The sequence below is a fragment of the Echiichthys vipera genome, assembly GCF_963691815.1.
Source record: "Echiichthys vipera genome assembly, chromosome: 13".
Lineage (NCBI taxonomy): Eukaryota > Metazoa > Chordata > Actinopteri > Perciformes > Trachinidae > Echiichthys > Echiichthys vipera.
Genome location: NC_139838.1, coordinates 27,508,619 through 27,523,521, shown reverse-complemented (window position 1 = coordinate 27,523,521; position 14,903 = coordinate 27,508,619). Strand labels below are relative to the sequence as shown.

Genomic DNA, 14,903 nt, shown 5'->3' with positions numbered 1-14,903 from the left:
AATTTAATTTGGTCGCTTCTGTACAGAAAGTGCAGATGCTTCACATTAAGATACTAAGATGAAGACGGAGGAACGAGTGCGCTCAGATCTTTCCGGCGAAATTCCCCGACTCCAGCTGCTCGTCCCATTTCTGAACCTGCAGCAGAGAGCGAGAGAAAAAGACCGATACATCAACATTTCAGCTGACACCAAGCAATCTGATTGGTTTATAGCTGTCATACAATAACCACAAATAACTTTTAGCTTTGACATTGAATCTTTGGTCTTTAGCTTCCTTGATCGGTTAGTCTGTGTCATATTCCTCTTCCCCACCTACACTGCCGACTTGCAAAAGTGCTCGGATGACACAGCCGTAGTGGGGTGTGCGGAGAAGGGACGGGAGGAGGAGTACAGGAACCTGGAGGTTGACTTTGTGAGGTGGTGTGGGTGTCCGGCGTAAATGGACCCCATGGTCTATTTGGGCATGAAAATACGTCAAATAAGCCATGGAGACCGTTTTTTTGTTGATCGACCGTGTTTAGAGAAATCCAGGAGAGATGCTAACAGCCCCAGAGGGCTAACACTCGTTAGCTCGGGGCAGTACGGTGAAGGCATTCAAAGGTCTTTTTTAACCACTAATACTGCTGAAAATAACTGCAAACCTCTGCAGCAGCATGAGAAGAGTCCCTGCGATGTCTATCGAGTGTTGACACGGAAATGAAAGGAGTTGCATATCTTACAAAATAATAATCCACTTGTTTGGACTCTTTTAATACGAGAGAAGCTGGTAGTCTTTAAAACAGTCTTAATAAACAGGCGCACATAAATGACGCCAGAACCGCCGTAGGCCTCATGATCGTACACGTGCGCACGCTCGTACATGTGCAAACGTGCTTTACAAAAGCCCACCTCTCCCAAACGGGCCGTGGACGGCAACCGTGCCGCTCCTAGACGCGGTACGGCTGCACTCACACTGGTCAAAGGAACTAGACTTTAGCCGTGAAACGTGCTTGGGCACGGTACGGATGGACAGTGTGAGTGCGCCCTAATAGCTGACATAATGTTATAATGTAACTAAGACTTCTACAGTTTCTAACATGTCACTGATAAAATAGAATAAGACTAATTTGTGTTGGTTTGGTTGATCACAGCAGCGGTCAGTGTTTGGGTGGACGTACCCAGCTCATGGGGCAGAGGCTCTTGTAGACCCTCTGGTACCAGTCGCAGGGAGCCGTGTCCTGGTCTTTGGCGGACAGAGCTTTGTTACATCGGTGGAAATCTGCAGAAAAGAAAACACACAAAGGGCGAAGGAGAAAAGTCAGAGCAGTGAAACAAACAGGCAGCAGTGAACCCTGACACGGCTGCTGATCAGAGTGACCAGGAAACAGTTTCTTTAACTTAAATACAGTCGAAGAAATATTCAGACGGTTATAAAAGTAAGTTATTAGACGTTTTTTAGGTTAATATTAGTTGAATTAACAACATACTTGAGGATGAAATCACAGCCTTTTGTGATTTAGGTTAGTCTACGGTTGCTTTTACTTTGAAAATCAACAGAGCAGCAGAACTGGTAAATGGACATCTACAGACCATCTAATCTAACCATTCACACCACATTCACACACCCATGCACAGCACAGGGAGCAATTCAGGGTTCAGTGTCTTGCCCAAGGGGGAGATGGGGATCGAACCACAAATCTCTTATGTTGAGGAAACTGAAAGAACATTTATTTAATTAAATAATGCATCACTTTGTTGAAATTGAGGATTTCTTATTCATTTTTGCAGTGATGACATTTAAAGCTTTATTTGAAAACCTCTATAAGATTCTGTACACACCTACTCTTTGATGGGCGGCTGTACGTTTACTCACGTTCAGTTCAGTTTGGTGAAGGACGATCCACTCTGCCACTGAGCCACAGTCGCCCTGAAGATGAACTGAACTGAACCTGAGTAAACGTACAGCCGTCCATCAAAGAGTAAAGCTGCACAGAATCTTTTTTTAGCTTCTATAGAGGTTTTCAAATAGTCATCACTGCAAAAATCAATAAAAAATCCCCAATTTCAACAAAGTGATGCATTATATAATGAAATAAATGTTCTTTAATCAATATAAAGCATCAGTTTCCTCAACATAAATACATGAACAGAAGGCAGCAGGCTAATCCAATAAATGCATTAAATAATAATGCAATAATAATCACAACCTTCAGCTCATAGTAACATTACGCTACGACAGAAACGAAGAGTTATTGGAAATATTAAAATATAATATAATCAAACTATGCAGCCATCATTGGAGTGGATTCTACAGAAAGCATGACACTAATATCATCAGAGCAGCCTCATCTTTGGCTGCAATTGTGCAGAAACACAGGATTTAAACTGGATTAATAAAAACGCAAGAAGACAAAAGAAGCGTCTCTGAATATGGAAACTTTAGCATGAAGCTTTGAGCGAGTCGGTGCAGCCATAGAAACGCAGCTGAAATACAACCAGCTCTTTAAAACAGCTGTGAGAAGAGATAAATACAAAAAAAAAAGACAACAAAGACAGTAACAAGACGGATTTGCAGAACGGCTGAGGCAGAGAAAGAACCGTAACACCTCGTCCGTTGGCTTCTACACGGACAGAGATGAGTCGTCAGCATATCAAACATTATACTGACCTTCGACGACGCAGGAAATGTTAAATGTATTCAGCCTTGTTCTTTGAAATAACGCAGCAGCTGCAGCACAAAGTCCAGACATTTTTTACTGGAACAAATTTTAAGGGTTTTTTGGGAGGAGTTCAGCACGATCGGCGCCCGTTGTCAAGTCCCGTAGCCTCATCGCATTACTTTTAAACGTTATATTATTCTACCGAGAAAGAAACTCCAGAATGTACGTATACAGAAATCATTCATTCATCTTCAACCGCTTGTCCCTGTCGGGGTCGTGGGGGGCTGGAGTCAATCCCAGCTGACATCAGGCGTGAGGCGGGGTCCACCCTGGACAGGACGCCAGTCTATCACAGGACACATAGAGACAAACAGAGACAGACAACCATTCACACCTACGGGTGATTTAGAGTCATCAATGAACCCAACACCTGCACGTCTTTGGACTGTGGGAGGAAACCGGACAACCCGGAGAAACCCACGCAGACACGGGGACAACATGCTAACTCCACACAGAAGGTCACTGTGAGGCGACAGTGCTAACCACCACGCCACCGTAATCGAATTAATTTTGAGACTTGGATCCATATCTGGGTCCCTCTGTAGTTTCCTAGTAGCATGTAAGTAAACGTGTCTTGTTTACCCAGATAGTTCTGGAAACAGTTGCGGGTCTGGTTGGTGTTGGGGAAGCGGGCATCGAACGGAGCCGTCCTGTAGTTCTTGATCTTCTCTTCCATCTGGTCGGCCATCTTCAAGCTGCTGGAGTTCTGCAGAGGACCAATGGGAGCCGCTCTTTAAATGAATAGATATGGTGACGTGCTGCTGCTCATGGAGGAATTGCTGGGTCTCTGTAAATCATGCTGTGGTCCAGACCTGCTTTACATGTAAAGTGTGTAAACACATAATCCAGGGCGGTGGGAAGCACCGTTTAGTAACATTTGCTCAGTTTAAATTAATCTTGTTCACTTTTTTGGGTGTCGAACTTTCCAAATGACTCTTCAGACTAAAAAGAGACCTTTAATTGTGCTCTATTATGTGTATATTTAGCATTTACGCAGAATATATATGACGTATATATGACGTAGAACGAATGCAATAAAATAAGATATTCCTTTATTGGTCCCACAAAGGGGAAATTTACTAATTACAGCAGCAAAGTTGATGACAAACAGAAGAAGCATCCATGAAAAACACTTTTCTTAGAAAAATATGAACAATTTAAACACAGGGAAATATAAAAATATAAGAAAAACAGGAACAATACGTACAATATTTTTAAATATTTTAAATTTACACCGAGGCACAGAGGAAAATATTAGTATTTCACACTGAAATGAACATTATAGGGCAGTTATTGTCATATTTTATTATATTTATATATTTATAGTATCGTTTTGGTGTGTGTGTGTGTGTGTGTGTGTGTGTGTGTGTGTGTGTGTGTGTGTGGTCTACTGGGAGCAGTGCTGGCTGTACAGTCTGACAGCTGCAGGAAGGAAAGACCTGACAACAAAAACCCATTTGCTCAATTAAATTGCATCTTATTAATTATTTTTTTTGTGCCGAATTTACCAAAACACTATATTAACTAAATACAGACCTTTAATTATGCTCTGCAAAGTGTTTATTTGATGCTAAGGCAGAAAATAGTTAAAACACCGCTTTTCCTAATGGAGTTCTGCACGTTACATTAGCATATAACAGACAGTGAGACCTTTAATTCACTGTGTTTGGCTATTTATTCAGTGTTAAGACTGTTTAAGGTAACAATATGTGAGGATTAACATTAACCCTGGTTCAAAAATATTAAAAATAACAGTGGTGATAATGATAAACCCCTCCGCTCACGTTAACCCGCTCGGCTAAATATAGATAAATTAACGGTAAGTCTGGTCAGGTGTCACTGACGTTTGCTTATCATTTAGTGGTCGTATTTCACATTTAACCTCTTTGCCTGACACAAACACATAATTCACTAAAATAACCACATTCAAAATAAAGTATTTACAGCGTATTTGTGGAGAATAAAGCGTTTTATTGTTAATAAAAGCTTTTTACCTGTCACAGAGAAATTCCGTTATAATCTCGCCGCTCAGTGTCCTTAGCGCTGAAGAGCTGCACACGCGCAAAGCATGACGGGAAACAGGAAGTACGCTTCAGGTGCTGTGTTTAAGGTGCAGCAGCGCCTCCTGGTGGACACTCTGATGAGGTGCAACCGCAACCAGCTGCAGCCCCGGAGCACAAGCCCCTCACTTGACACGAGCCCCTCACCTGACGGAAGTGACGCAATAGTTGTTTTTTGAAAAAGTACAAAACATAGCAACAGTTAAAGGAAATTATTTTATTAATGGCCTTTTTAAAAAAAAAAGTACATACAATTCCCCTCAGTCAGGTCTGAGTCCTTCACAAACACACACACACACACACACACACACACACACACACACACACACACACACACACACACACACACACACACACACACACACACACACACACACACACACACACACACACACACACAGTTACTGTATATTCATCAGTTAGTGTATCTTACAGTTAAAAAGCTTAAAAAGCACATCACAATTCTGCGAAAAGCGAAAAAAAGGTAGAACATTGAGGATCAGGAAGTAACTATGATCAAGGTGTATTCTTTTTCCTACTGTTCTATCATCCTATCCTGTCTTTCTTTATACTCCAACCTCACCATGAAGAGCCTAAACATCAGATCATTAAACATCAATGGTGGAAGAGACAGAGCACTGGTAGCTGAAACTGCACAGCAGAAGAACCTGGACGTATTATTTCTGCAGGAAACACACACCACTCCTGCCTATGAGGTTGACTGGGGCTTATGGTGGAAGGGCCCTTTTGTTCTCAGCCACGGCTCCAATAACAGCGCTGGAGTAGCTGCGAACGTAAGCAAGCTCAGTCCATAGGTGACTCGGCTGGGAACTGGAGGGTTGCAGGTTAGAGTCCCTGTGTGCACCATGAATAGAGGGTGGACTGGTGGCAGGAGAGGTGCCAGTTCATGTGTGCTGTTGAGCAAGGCCCCCAACTGGTCGCGGCGTCGATCCATCGGCAGCTCCCTCGCTCTGGCATCAATCCAATAATTGCATGTAAATAGGTCCTGTTTGTGCATGTGTGTGTATTTCAGGCCTGTGTGTGTAACATGAATAATAACAGAGTGAAAGAATCGAATTTCCCTGGTGGGATTTCTTCTTCTTCTGTTTTAGCCTCCACTGAAGTGGTGAAGGGTCGGCTTCTGATCCTCAGGGCTGAAAGGAGTCGAGGTGGACTGAGTTCTTTGGTCCAGACTCTTCCCCTCTCCTCTCCTCCTCCCTCTCCTCCCCTCTCCTCTCCTCCTCTCACCTCTCTCCTCCCCCTCTCCACTCTCTCCTCTCCTCTCCTCCCCCTCTCCTCCTCCCCTCCTCCCCCTCTCCTCCCCTCTCACTGCAGAGCAGCCCGTCTCCTCTCACAGATGCTCCTCAGCAGGTTGGAGCACCTGTAGGAGAACCAGCTCCTCTCCTCTCCTCCCCTCCTCTCCTCCCTCTCCTCCTCCCTCCTCCCCTCTCCTCTCTCCTCCTCCTCTCCTCCTCTCCTCCTCCTCCCCTCTCATTGCAGAGCAGCCCGTCTCCTCTCACAGATGCTCCTCAGCAGGTTGGAGCATCTGTAGGAGAACCAGCTCGTCTCCTCTCCTCCTCCTCTCCCCCTCTCCTCCCCTCCTCTCCTCCTCCTATCCTCCTCCTCTCCTCCTCTCCTCTCACCTCTCTCCTCCTCCTCTCCTCCCCTCCTCCTCCTCTCCTCTCCTCCCCTCTCCTCCCCTCCTCTCTCCTCTCCCCTCCTCTCCTCCTCTCCTCTCCCCTCCCCTCTCCTCCCCGCCTCTCTCCTCTCCCCTCCTCTCCTCTCCTCCCCTCTCCTCCCCTCCTCCTCTCCTCCCCTCTCCTCCCCTCTCCTCCTCCTCTCCTCCTCTCCTCCTCCTCTCCTCCCCTCCTCTCCTCCTCCTCCTCTCCTCCCCTCTCACTGCAGAGCCGCCCGTCTCCTCTCACAGATGCTCCTCAGCAGGTTGGAGCACCTGTAGGAGAACCAGCTCGTCCTGTAGCTCTCTCTCGGGGTGAGTCGACCACACTGCTCCCCGCTGTCGGCTTTATCGGGCTCATGCTCCCAAAACCTGCAGGGAACAAAACAAAACAACAACAAAACAACAGCCTTTAATCTGTTACCATGGCAACCACTACTCCTCCATATGAACACGCATCATAAATTAAAACAGCCGCCCACTGTCGTTCAGTCCCCTCTCATTAAAGAAGATGTAACCACAGTTTCTTTTTTCTCTGCTGTCGCCTTTAATTTGTGTTTTTTAGTGTCTTATTTTTTCCTTAAAGTTTAATTTGTAGACTTTGTTTTCACAGTTTTTATTAAAAATATGATTATATATAAAGAAAGATGTCACCTGTTAATAGGGAAACACTTTAAATTACTTAAATTAAGACGATTATTCTTTATTTTCTCAAAGTGTGTGTTTAAATATGCAAATGAGACATTATCTTATTAAATCTGCATTCATTTGTATTCAAATAAGCCAAGATCTAATCTCTCCACCTGGTCCTGGGTCTTCCCCGAGGCCTCCTCCCAGCTGGACGTGCCTGGAACACCTCCCTAGGGAGGCGCCCAGGGTTCATCCTTACCAGATGATCCTGAACCACCTCAACTGGCTCCTTTCAACGCAAAGGAGCAGCGGCTCTACTCCGAGTTCCTCACGGATGCTGAACTTCTCCCCCTCTCTCTAAGGGAGACTCCAGACCCCCTCCTGAGGAAACACATTTCACACGCTTGGACCTGGACCTGGTTCTTTGGGTCCTGACCCAGCTTTCATGACCACAGGTGAGGGTAGGAACCAGGACTGAGCGGTAGATCCAGAGCTTTGCCTTCCTCAGCTCTCTTTTCATCACAACGGTGCGGTAGAGCGACTGCAGCTCCGCCCCCGCTGCTCCGATTCTCCGGCCAAACACACGCTCCATCGTCCCCTCACTCGTGAACAAGATCCCGAGGTACTTGAACTCCTTCACTCTTAAACTTGATTAGTTTTTGCCTTAAATCATGAGGGGAAACAAGCCCGCGGACACACCACAGTACATTTAACTCCTTTTTAAGCCTCTTTTTTGTAAATATCTCTTAATATGTCACCCTCATAAACTCCACATCTCCAGTTCCCATACTCGTGCGTCCTCACCGGTGAACCAGCATCATGTGCCCAAACAGATCAGTTTCTGGTGTCTCGTGACCTCAGGACCCCCCCCCCCCCCCCCCCGGGTTCGTCCCCATTTGCCCTCACTCACCCCGGGCCCTTCTCCACCGGTGAGCCGTCGCTCCACTGCCAGCCCCCGTCCCCGCCGCTGCTGCTCCTCAGGCCCAGCCAGTACGAGTCCCCCTGGCTCAGGCTCTGGGCCCTTTCCCATAGAAACACCTGAGGAAACATGTCAGAAAATGTCATCAGTGTGTCAGGAAAAAGGTTTTGATGTCTCCCCCCCGGCCTCTGGGATCCACATCAAGGACATAAAGTGTGTCACGTATACAGTAAAACAGTGAGAGACAAAACCTGACACGACCTCACGCTGCTCATGCAGATGTCTCCATATTTCATAGAGGTCTTAAAGCTATTCTTGACTTCTCTCTCTGACCGTGTGTGTGTGTGTGTGTGCGTGTGTGCGTGTGTGTGTGTGTGTCCTCACAGCTGATATTTCAGGGAGGGCATCTCAAATGTTTACAAGTGGAAATAAGGCAGAGGCAGTTTCCAGCGATGTTGTGATATGTGATACGACGGAGTATAAACACACTTATAATAAACTGAATCGATAAAATATGAAATGTAAACTCATCAGAGTGTGTTAAATTAAAGACAGGAGGACATGGGGATGTTATGCAACTTTGTACTTTTATAATATATTTAATAAATAATGAATAAAGTCTGTTAAAATCCTCTTGGATCAGCAGGAAGATGCACAGTCACAGAGTGTGGGGCGCGGCCCCCTGGTGGGCTGTGGAGGTACTGCAGGGGGGCCATGAGAGGGCGTTTACCATAAATAATAATGATAAAAAGGTTAAATTTTGCAATTAAGCTTGAATTTAACATAAAATATTTATGATTCACATTTAAAACATCAATAAGAACAAATAAAACAAAGCAATATGATTTAAATTATGTGTTATTTTTCATTTATTGGACCAATTTTGCTTCGGATCTTATCTCAACGTCGACGTACATTTGTTGCTTTACAATAGGTTTCGTGTGTGTGGACGGATTATTTATTTTCACTGCATGGATGGGAATAAAAAATATATTGGAAATACTTCATTTTAGTCTCATGTGTTGATCTGGGATTAAAGGTTTCAGTGCTGCAGAAGATTTAGTACTTTTACTTCAATAAAGGATCTAAATACATCAACTGCAGGATAGGACAGAGCAGAAGTGTGTGTGTGTGTGTGTGTGTGTGTGTGTGTGTGTGTGTGTGTGTACCTGCTCCTCCTCTGTCCTCACTGTGGCCACAGCGCCCCCCAGTGCCATGCAGCGGTACTGGCTGCTGATCCAGTCGGCCCTGTCCTCACTGAACAGGAAGCATTTCTCTCCCTGAGGCCTCCAGCCGGCGGGACATGGTGTGCACGCTCTCTCTGTTTGATAGGAGAAGGGGAAAAGTGTCTTTTGAGAGGGTGTTTTAATCTGCTTCAAGCCGCAGACGACCTTTTCACAACAGGGAAGTCAAGACTGGGGAAATCTCCAGCTGTGAAACATCATCATGTGGCTGTTTTGTGCCCTTTAAGGCATGAAATACAGAATCATGAAGCACTCGTTTGTTTAAAAACTGTCTTAATAAATCAAAACAACACAAAAATCACGTCAGAGTTTGATTTGAACCACGCAGACATGTTGTCGTGCAGATTACAGATTAAAACATGTTGAGCTGTTTGTGGTTTGCCGACTCAGCTGTCGAGTCAAATGTTGTTTTGTTTTATACAAATAACTTTTTGTGTTCAATCTGCATCGAAATGAACATTCACTAAAAACACCAGATTGGTTTTCAGTTGTGGTTCATCCTAGAACTTTCTTTCTTCCTTTCTTTCTTTGATGCAGTGAAAAAGAGCTGGAGCGATTATTTAATGAGGTGGAACAGATTTGATCCAGTGTTGGGAAAGAGTTCACGTACGTCTAAAGTGAGCGGGGGAAGCATCCAGCTTTGGACGACCTGGCTGCTGCGGAGCTTTCTCACAACTGTTACACTGTAACCAAACAAACAAGCAACCGACCAATCAAACTACCAACCAGCCAACTGTTCATCAAGCCAACCAACCAACCAACCAACCAACCAACCAACCGACCGACCAACCAACCAACCAACCAACCAACCAACCGACCAACCAACCAACCAATTAACCAACCAACCAACCAACCAACCAACCTACCAACCAACCAACCGACTAACATCCAACTATTCATCCATCCAACCAGCCAACGAACCAACCAACTATTCATCCATCCAACCAAACAACCAACCAACCAACCAACCAACCAACCAACTGTACATGCATCCAAGCATCCAAGCATCCAAGCAACCAACCAACCAACAAACCAACCAACCATCCATCCATCGAACTATTCATCCATCCAACCAACCAACCAACCAACCAACCAACCATCCATCCAACTATTCATCCGTCCAACTAACTAACTAACTAACTAACTGACTAACTAACCAACCAACCCTGAGCCCTCAAACAGCACTTTGAAGAAGTCAGGACCGTTTTACTTCCCCAAAATATCCTTACTCCCGAGATCTAAATCTTGGGTCCTGCTCTTAAACCCTGACCCCCAGAGCCCACCCACACAGCACTCACCCCCAGTGGTTGAGTTGCTGACTGGGCAGAACTGGTTCAGAGCTGGGTACTGGGAGAAGAGGAGGTGATAGGACTGGTTGAGCTTCTCCAGTCTGTGCGTCACCTCTCTCAGTTTGGTTTCCTGCAGCGTTGACTGTGACTGGAACACCGAGGTAATCTGAACCACTGTGAAACCAAACACACACACCAGAGAGACAGAACATCACATACACAATGTCCCATCACCTGTTTCCATGGATACAGGGTAATAAAGGATGTGTTGGGGAGAAAACAAAGCAGGAAAAAAAAAAGATTACACCATTCAGAAGAACGGTGGAGAGTTAATCCTCTCTGTAAACCTTCAAATGAAGACATTCAGTCTAAAATAAGACGTGAAGAGAACAAAATTACACGGCTTTAAAGAATATTCTGGATTTCTTTTCAATCAAAGATGAAGACCGAGGCATTTTTGATATATTCAACATTTAAAATATATAAATAGGGGCGAGAAGTTCAGCATCCGTGAGGAACTCGGAGTAGAGCCGCTGCTCCTTTGCGTTGAAAGGAGCCAGTTGAGGTGGTTCAGGATCATCTGGTAAGGATGAACCCTGGGCGCCTCCCTAGGGAGGTGTTCCAGGCACGTCCAGCTGGGAGGAGGCCTCGGGGAAGACCCAGGACCAGGTGGAGAGATTAGATCTCCACACTGGCCTGGGAACGCCTCAGGATCCCCCAGTTAGAGCTGGTTATTGTGGCCCGGGAAAGGGAAGTTTGGGGTCCCCTGCTAAAGCTGCTGCCCCCGAGACCCGACCCCGGATAAGAGGCTGAAGATGAGATGAATATATAAATAAATGTCATATTTTAAAGATTTACTTTGCCCTTTTATTTCATCTGTTATTTCATTATTATCATTATATATATTTTTTATCCCCTTATGAATTTTATTTTCATTGTTTTATCTATTTTACTTATTGATACTTGAAATCTTTTCCATTGTCTTCTTTTTATTGTCTTTGTTATCTTCAATCTAGTTTTTATGTCACTCCTTACTCCTTTTTCATTCATTCATTCATTCATCTTCAACCGCTTATCCCAGGGTCGGGGTCGTGGGGTGCTGGAGCCGATCCCAGCTGACATCAGGCGTGAGGCGGGGTCCACCCTGGACAGGACGCCAGTCTATCACAGGACACATAGAGACGAACAGAGACAGACAACCATTCACACCTACGGGTGATTTAGAGTCATCAATGAACCGAACACCTGCACGTCTTTGGACTGTGGGAGGAAACCGGAGAACCCGGAGAAAACCCACGCAGACACGGGGACAACATGCAAACTCCACACAGAAGGGCCCCAGCCGGGATTCAAACCAGGAAGCTTCTCGCTGTGAGGCGACAGTGCTAACCACTACACCACGTGCAGCCCCTTTACTCCTTGTAGCATTGAAATCATTTGTATTATCTCACGTGCAGTTCATTTAAAAAACAAATGTGTTTTATGGTTTAAACCTTTTCTGTCTGTGAAGCACAAACTGCACTTACCTGTTTGAAAAGTGCTGCACAAATAAAGAGCGATTGAAACTTAGGAACCAATGGACTCGTGGGTTAGAGAGCCATGGACAGGAAGTCAGAAAGTATCAAGGGTCGGACCAACACATTTTTGATTCTGTTCTTTTCATAGGAATTATTAACAAGAATAAACGCTGGATATTTTACAGCTCATCGAGTTTACCTGTAATGAAACGGGCCTTGCCTTTAAATTCATTTATTATTACTGCGTCCAAAAATGAACACGCACATTCAAGAAGTCACGTACTCACAGCAGAGCGTCAGGAGCAGAGTGACGACGATGAGCAGAAAGCAGAGCAGGGAGAAGTAATGAGCCAGCTGTCTGTAGCGACTCGACCAGCCTGAGACACAAAAAACAAACACTTTCTACAGGATTACAACATTTACATACAGGTCCAGTTCACTTGATCTCTGGTGTGCGGCTGATGCAGGTTTGTCAGACTGTAACGTGGTGATTTGAGCCTGTGGGGAAGTTGAGCCACTTCTTGTTTCTAGGCAACCAAAAGGACAAAATTGGTGGCCGCACATTTTTGGAGAGTCGCCCTGTGATGGAGAGAGGGCCATTGAATACTTCATTCATTCATTCATCTTCAGCCTCTTGTCCCTGTCGGGGTCGTGGGAGGCTGGAGCCGATCCCAGCTGACATCGGGCGTGAGGCGGGGTCCACCCTGGACAGGACGCCAGTCTATCCCAGGACACATAGAGACGAACAGAGACAGACAACCATTCACACCTACGGGTGATTTAGAGTCATCAATGAACCGAACACCTGCACGTCTTTGGACTGTGGGAGGAAACCGGAGAACCCGGAGAAAACCCACGCAGACACGGGGAGAACATGCACCACACAGAAGGGCCCCAGCTGGGATTCGAACCAGGAAGCCTCTAATAGTGAGGCAACAGTGCTGACCACCACATCATCGTGTCGTCCTCCATTGAATACTGTATTTCCTCAAACAGTGACCAGAGCCTTTATTTACCTCAACTAGAAAAAGTTAGAGGCCTTCTGTTCGCGGATCTCTGCGTAACTTTCAGAAAACTCTTGTTATTAGCGCCACGGTGGCCGTTAGTGAACTGCAGTTAGCATCCTGTTGCTTGCGCCCGCATGCTAACACACTCTGTATCCGCGAATGAGTGCAGGTCAAAACAGTGAGACTGAACATCATGATGGTAAAATGCTGTTAAATGAATTATAATCATATTTACAGCAACACTAGCTTGCTGTTTGCAAATCACTCCATCAGCAAACACCAGCTTAAGTTACAGTGGGCTAATGTTAGCCAGCTAGCTGTAACAAATGTCATTTTCATTCCTCTTCAGGGTCGCGAGGGGGCTGGAGCCGATCCCAGCTGACATCGGGCGTGAGGCGGGGTCCACCCTGGACAGGACGCCAGCCTATCACAGGACACATAGAGACGAACAGAGACAGACAACCATTCACACCTACGGGTGATTTAGAGTCATCAATGAACCGAACACCTGCACGTCTTTGGACTGTGGGAGGAAACCGGAGAACCCGGAGAAAACCCACGCAGACACGGGGACAACACGCAAACTCCACACAGAAGGGCCCCAGCTGGGATTCAAACCAGGAACCCTCTTGCTGTGAGGCGACAGTGCTAACCACCACACCGCCGTGTCGCCTAAATGTCATTTTGATGCTTTAAACTTTAATTCTAAGGGAAGGGACACTTGTCAAAACTACCTGCATGGTAAGTGCGAGGTAAGTGGATTTTGTTGTTATTATTTATAATAATAATTATAATGTCGTAGCTATTAATGTTGTTGGGAACAAAAGCTTTAAACTAATCATTGCATCATCATAGCAGAAAGAGAGGCTTATTAATTAAATGATCAGCCAACAGTGTTCTTCTAAAACCCACTTGACACGGTCCGTGACAGTAAATTGATTTTTAAAGTAAAACAACATAAAATATAAAAACACAGAAATTGCAACCACTCCAAAAATCCACTTAATGCACTCGATGTGTGTGTGTGTGAAGTGAAAAGCCTTTAATTTGCTGTACTGAGATCATCATTTAAAAGTGTTTTACATGACAACATTTGAAGTTTAAACACACCTATGTGGCAAAAGAGAAAATAAATGACCTTCGTGTGTGTCGGTTTCCTGTCGTTCCTCCTCCAGCAGAACCGATCCGTCGTTCACTCCCATGGTTCCCTCCAACAGCAGGCTTCAAGGTCTGGTTTTAGTAATTGCATTAATGTAAAATATCTTTGTGTGAGCTGTTTCTCTTATGTTCCTTTAATGCCTTAAATCCTTTGTTTCCCTAAAGCAGGAACAGAAGGACAGCACAGTGTAGAGTTTAACTATATCTCCTATGGAAATACTGGCTCCTCTGCAGCAGCATGCAAAGCAGCACTGACGCTCATAACCAAACAAGCCCAAGAGTTCAGCAGTGGATGCACAGGAAATCATCTGGTCTTCATTTCTCCAGTATTGTAAAATGTTGTTGACCTCTAATACGTAAATGTAACACAGAGACATCATGCACTTGATTTGGGGAGTCATCCCGTTAAAGTTGCTCTGAGGTAAACTACTTTAAAATACATTATTTTAATATTATTTTCAACTTTCACTGAATTTAATCTTTTAACCAACTTCAGTCTTGAGCATAACTACCAAAATATTCATCCATTTTCTAAATTGTAACCGTTTAAATGCCAGTTTTTCTTTTACACAATGACCCCCTGAAAACAGGATCTTTAGAAACCAGGTCCCAGAGTGGGAAGATTTGAAAACGCCCCCCATGGCGTTGTCGTCTGGACGGTGAAACCTCATACTGTGTTAAAGGATGCCGTCCTCGTTCCAACTC

The 14,903-nt window shown here is 45.0% G+C and overlaps 2 protein-coding genes across 3 annotated transcripts; both read right to left on the bottom strand.

Annotated features, from left to right (window-relative positions):
* Positions 1-4,760, bottom strand: LOC310955594 (cytochrome c oxidase subunit 6B1-like). The gene is made up of 4 exons (XM_083925510.1): positions 4,694-4,760; positions 3,282-3,405; positions 1,158-1,258; positions 1-136 (listed from the first exon to the last, which is right to left on the bottom strand). Exons 2-4 carry the CDS (start codon positions 3,385-3,387, stop codon positions 83-85), a joined length of 261 nt encoding a protein of 86 aa, XP_083781636.1. The 5' UTR covers positions 3,388-3,405; positions 4,694-4,760; the 3' UTR covers positions 1-82.
* Positions 4,761-6,655: 1,895 nt separating this feature from the next.
* Positions 6,656-14,320, bottom strand: LOC310955592 (C-type lectin domain family 6 member A-like; the record flags this gene model as incomplete). Of its 2 annotated transcripts, XM_083925508.1 has the most annotated exons (6): positions 14,179-14,320; positions 12,321-12,410; positions 10,526-10,690; positions 9,153-9,304; positions 7,975-8,102; positions 6,656-6,806 (listed from the first exon to the last, which is right to left on the bottom strand). In XM_083925508.1, exons 1-6 carry the CDS (start codon positions 14,240-14,242, stop codon positions 6,656-6,658), a joined length of 750 nt encoding a protein of 249 aa, XP_083781634.1. In that variant the 5' UTR covers positions 14,243-14,320. The 2 variants fall into 2 exon arrangements, 1 of the variants encoding a protein (XP_083781634.1); XR_014593448.1 differs by lacking the exons at positions 7,975-8,102; positions 9,153-9,304; positions 10,526-10,690; positions 12,321-12,410; positions 14,179-14,320 and adding an exon at positions 7,324-7,511 and having other exon boundaries at positions 6,715-6,806.
* Positions 14,321-14,903: the final 583 nt, after the last annotated feature.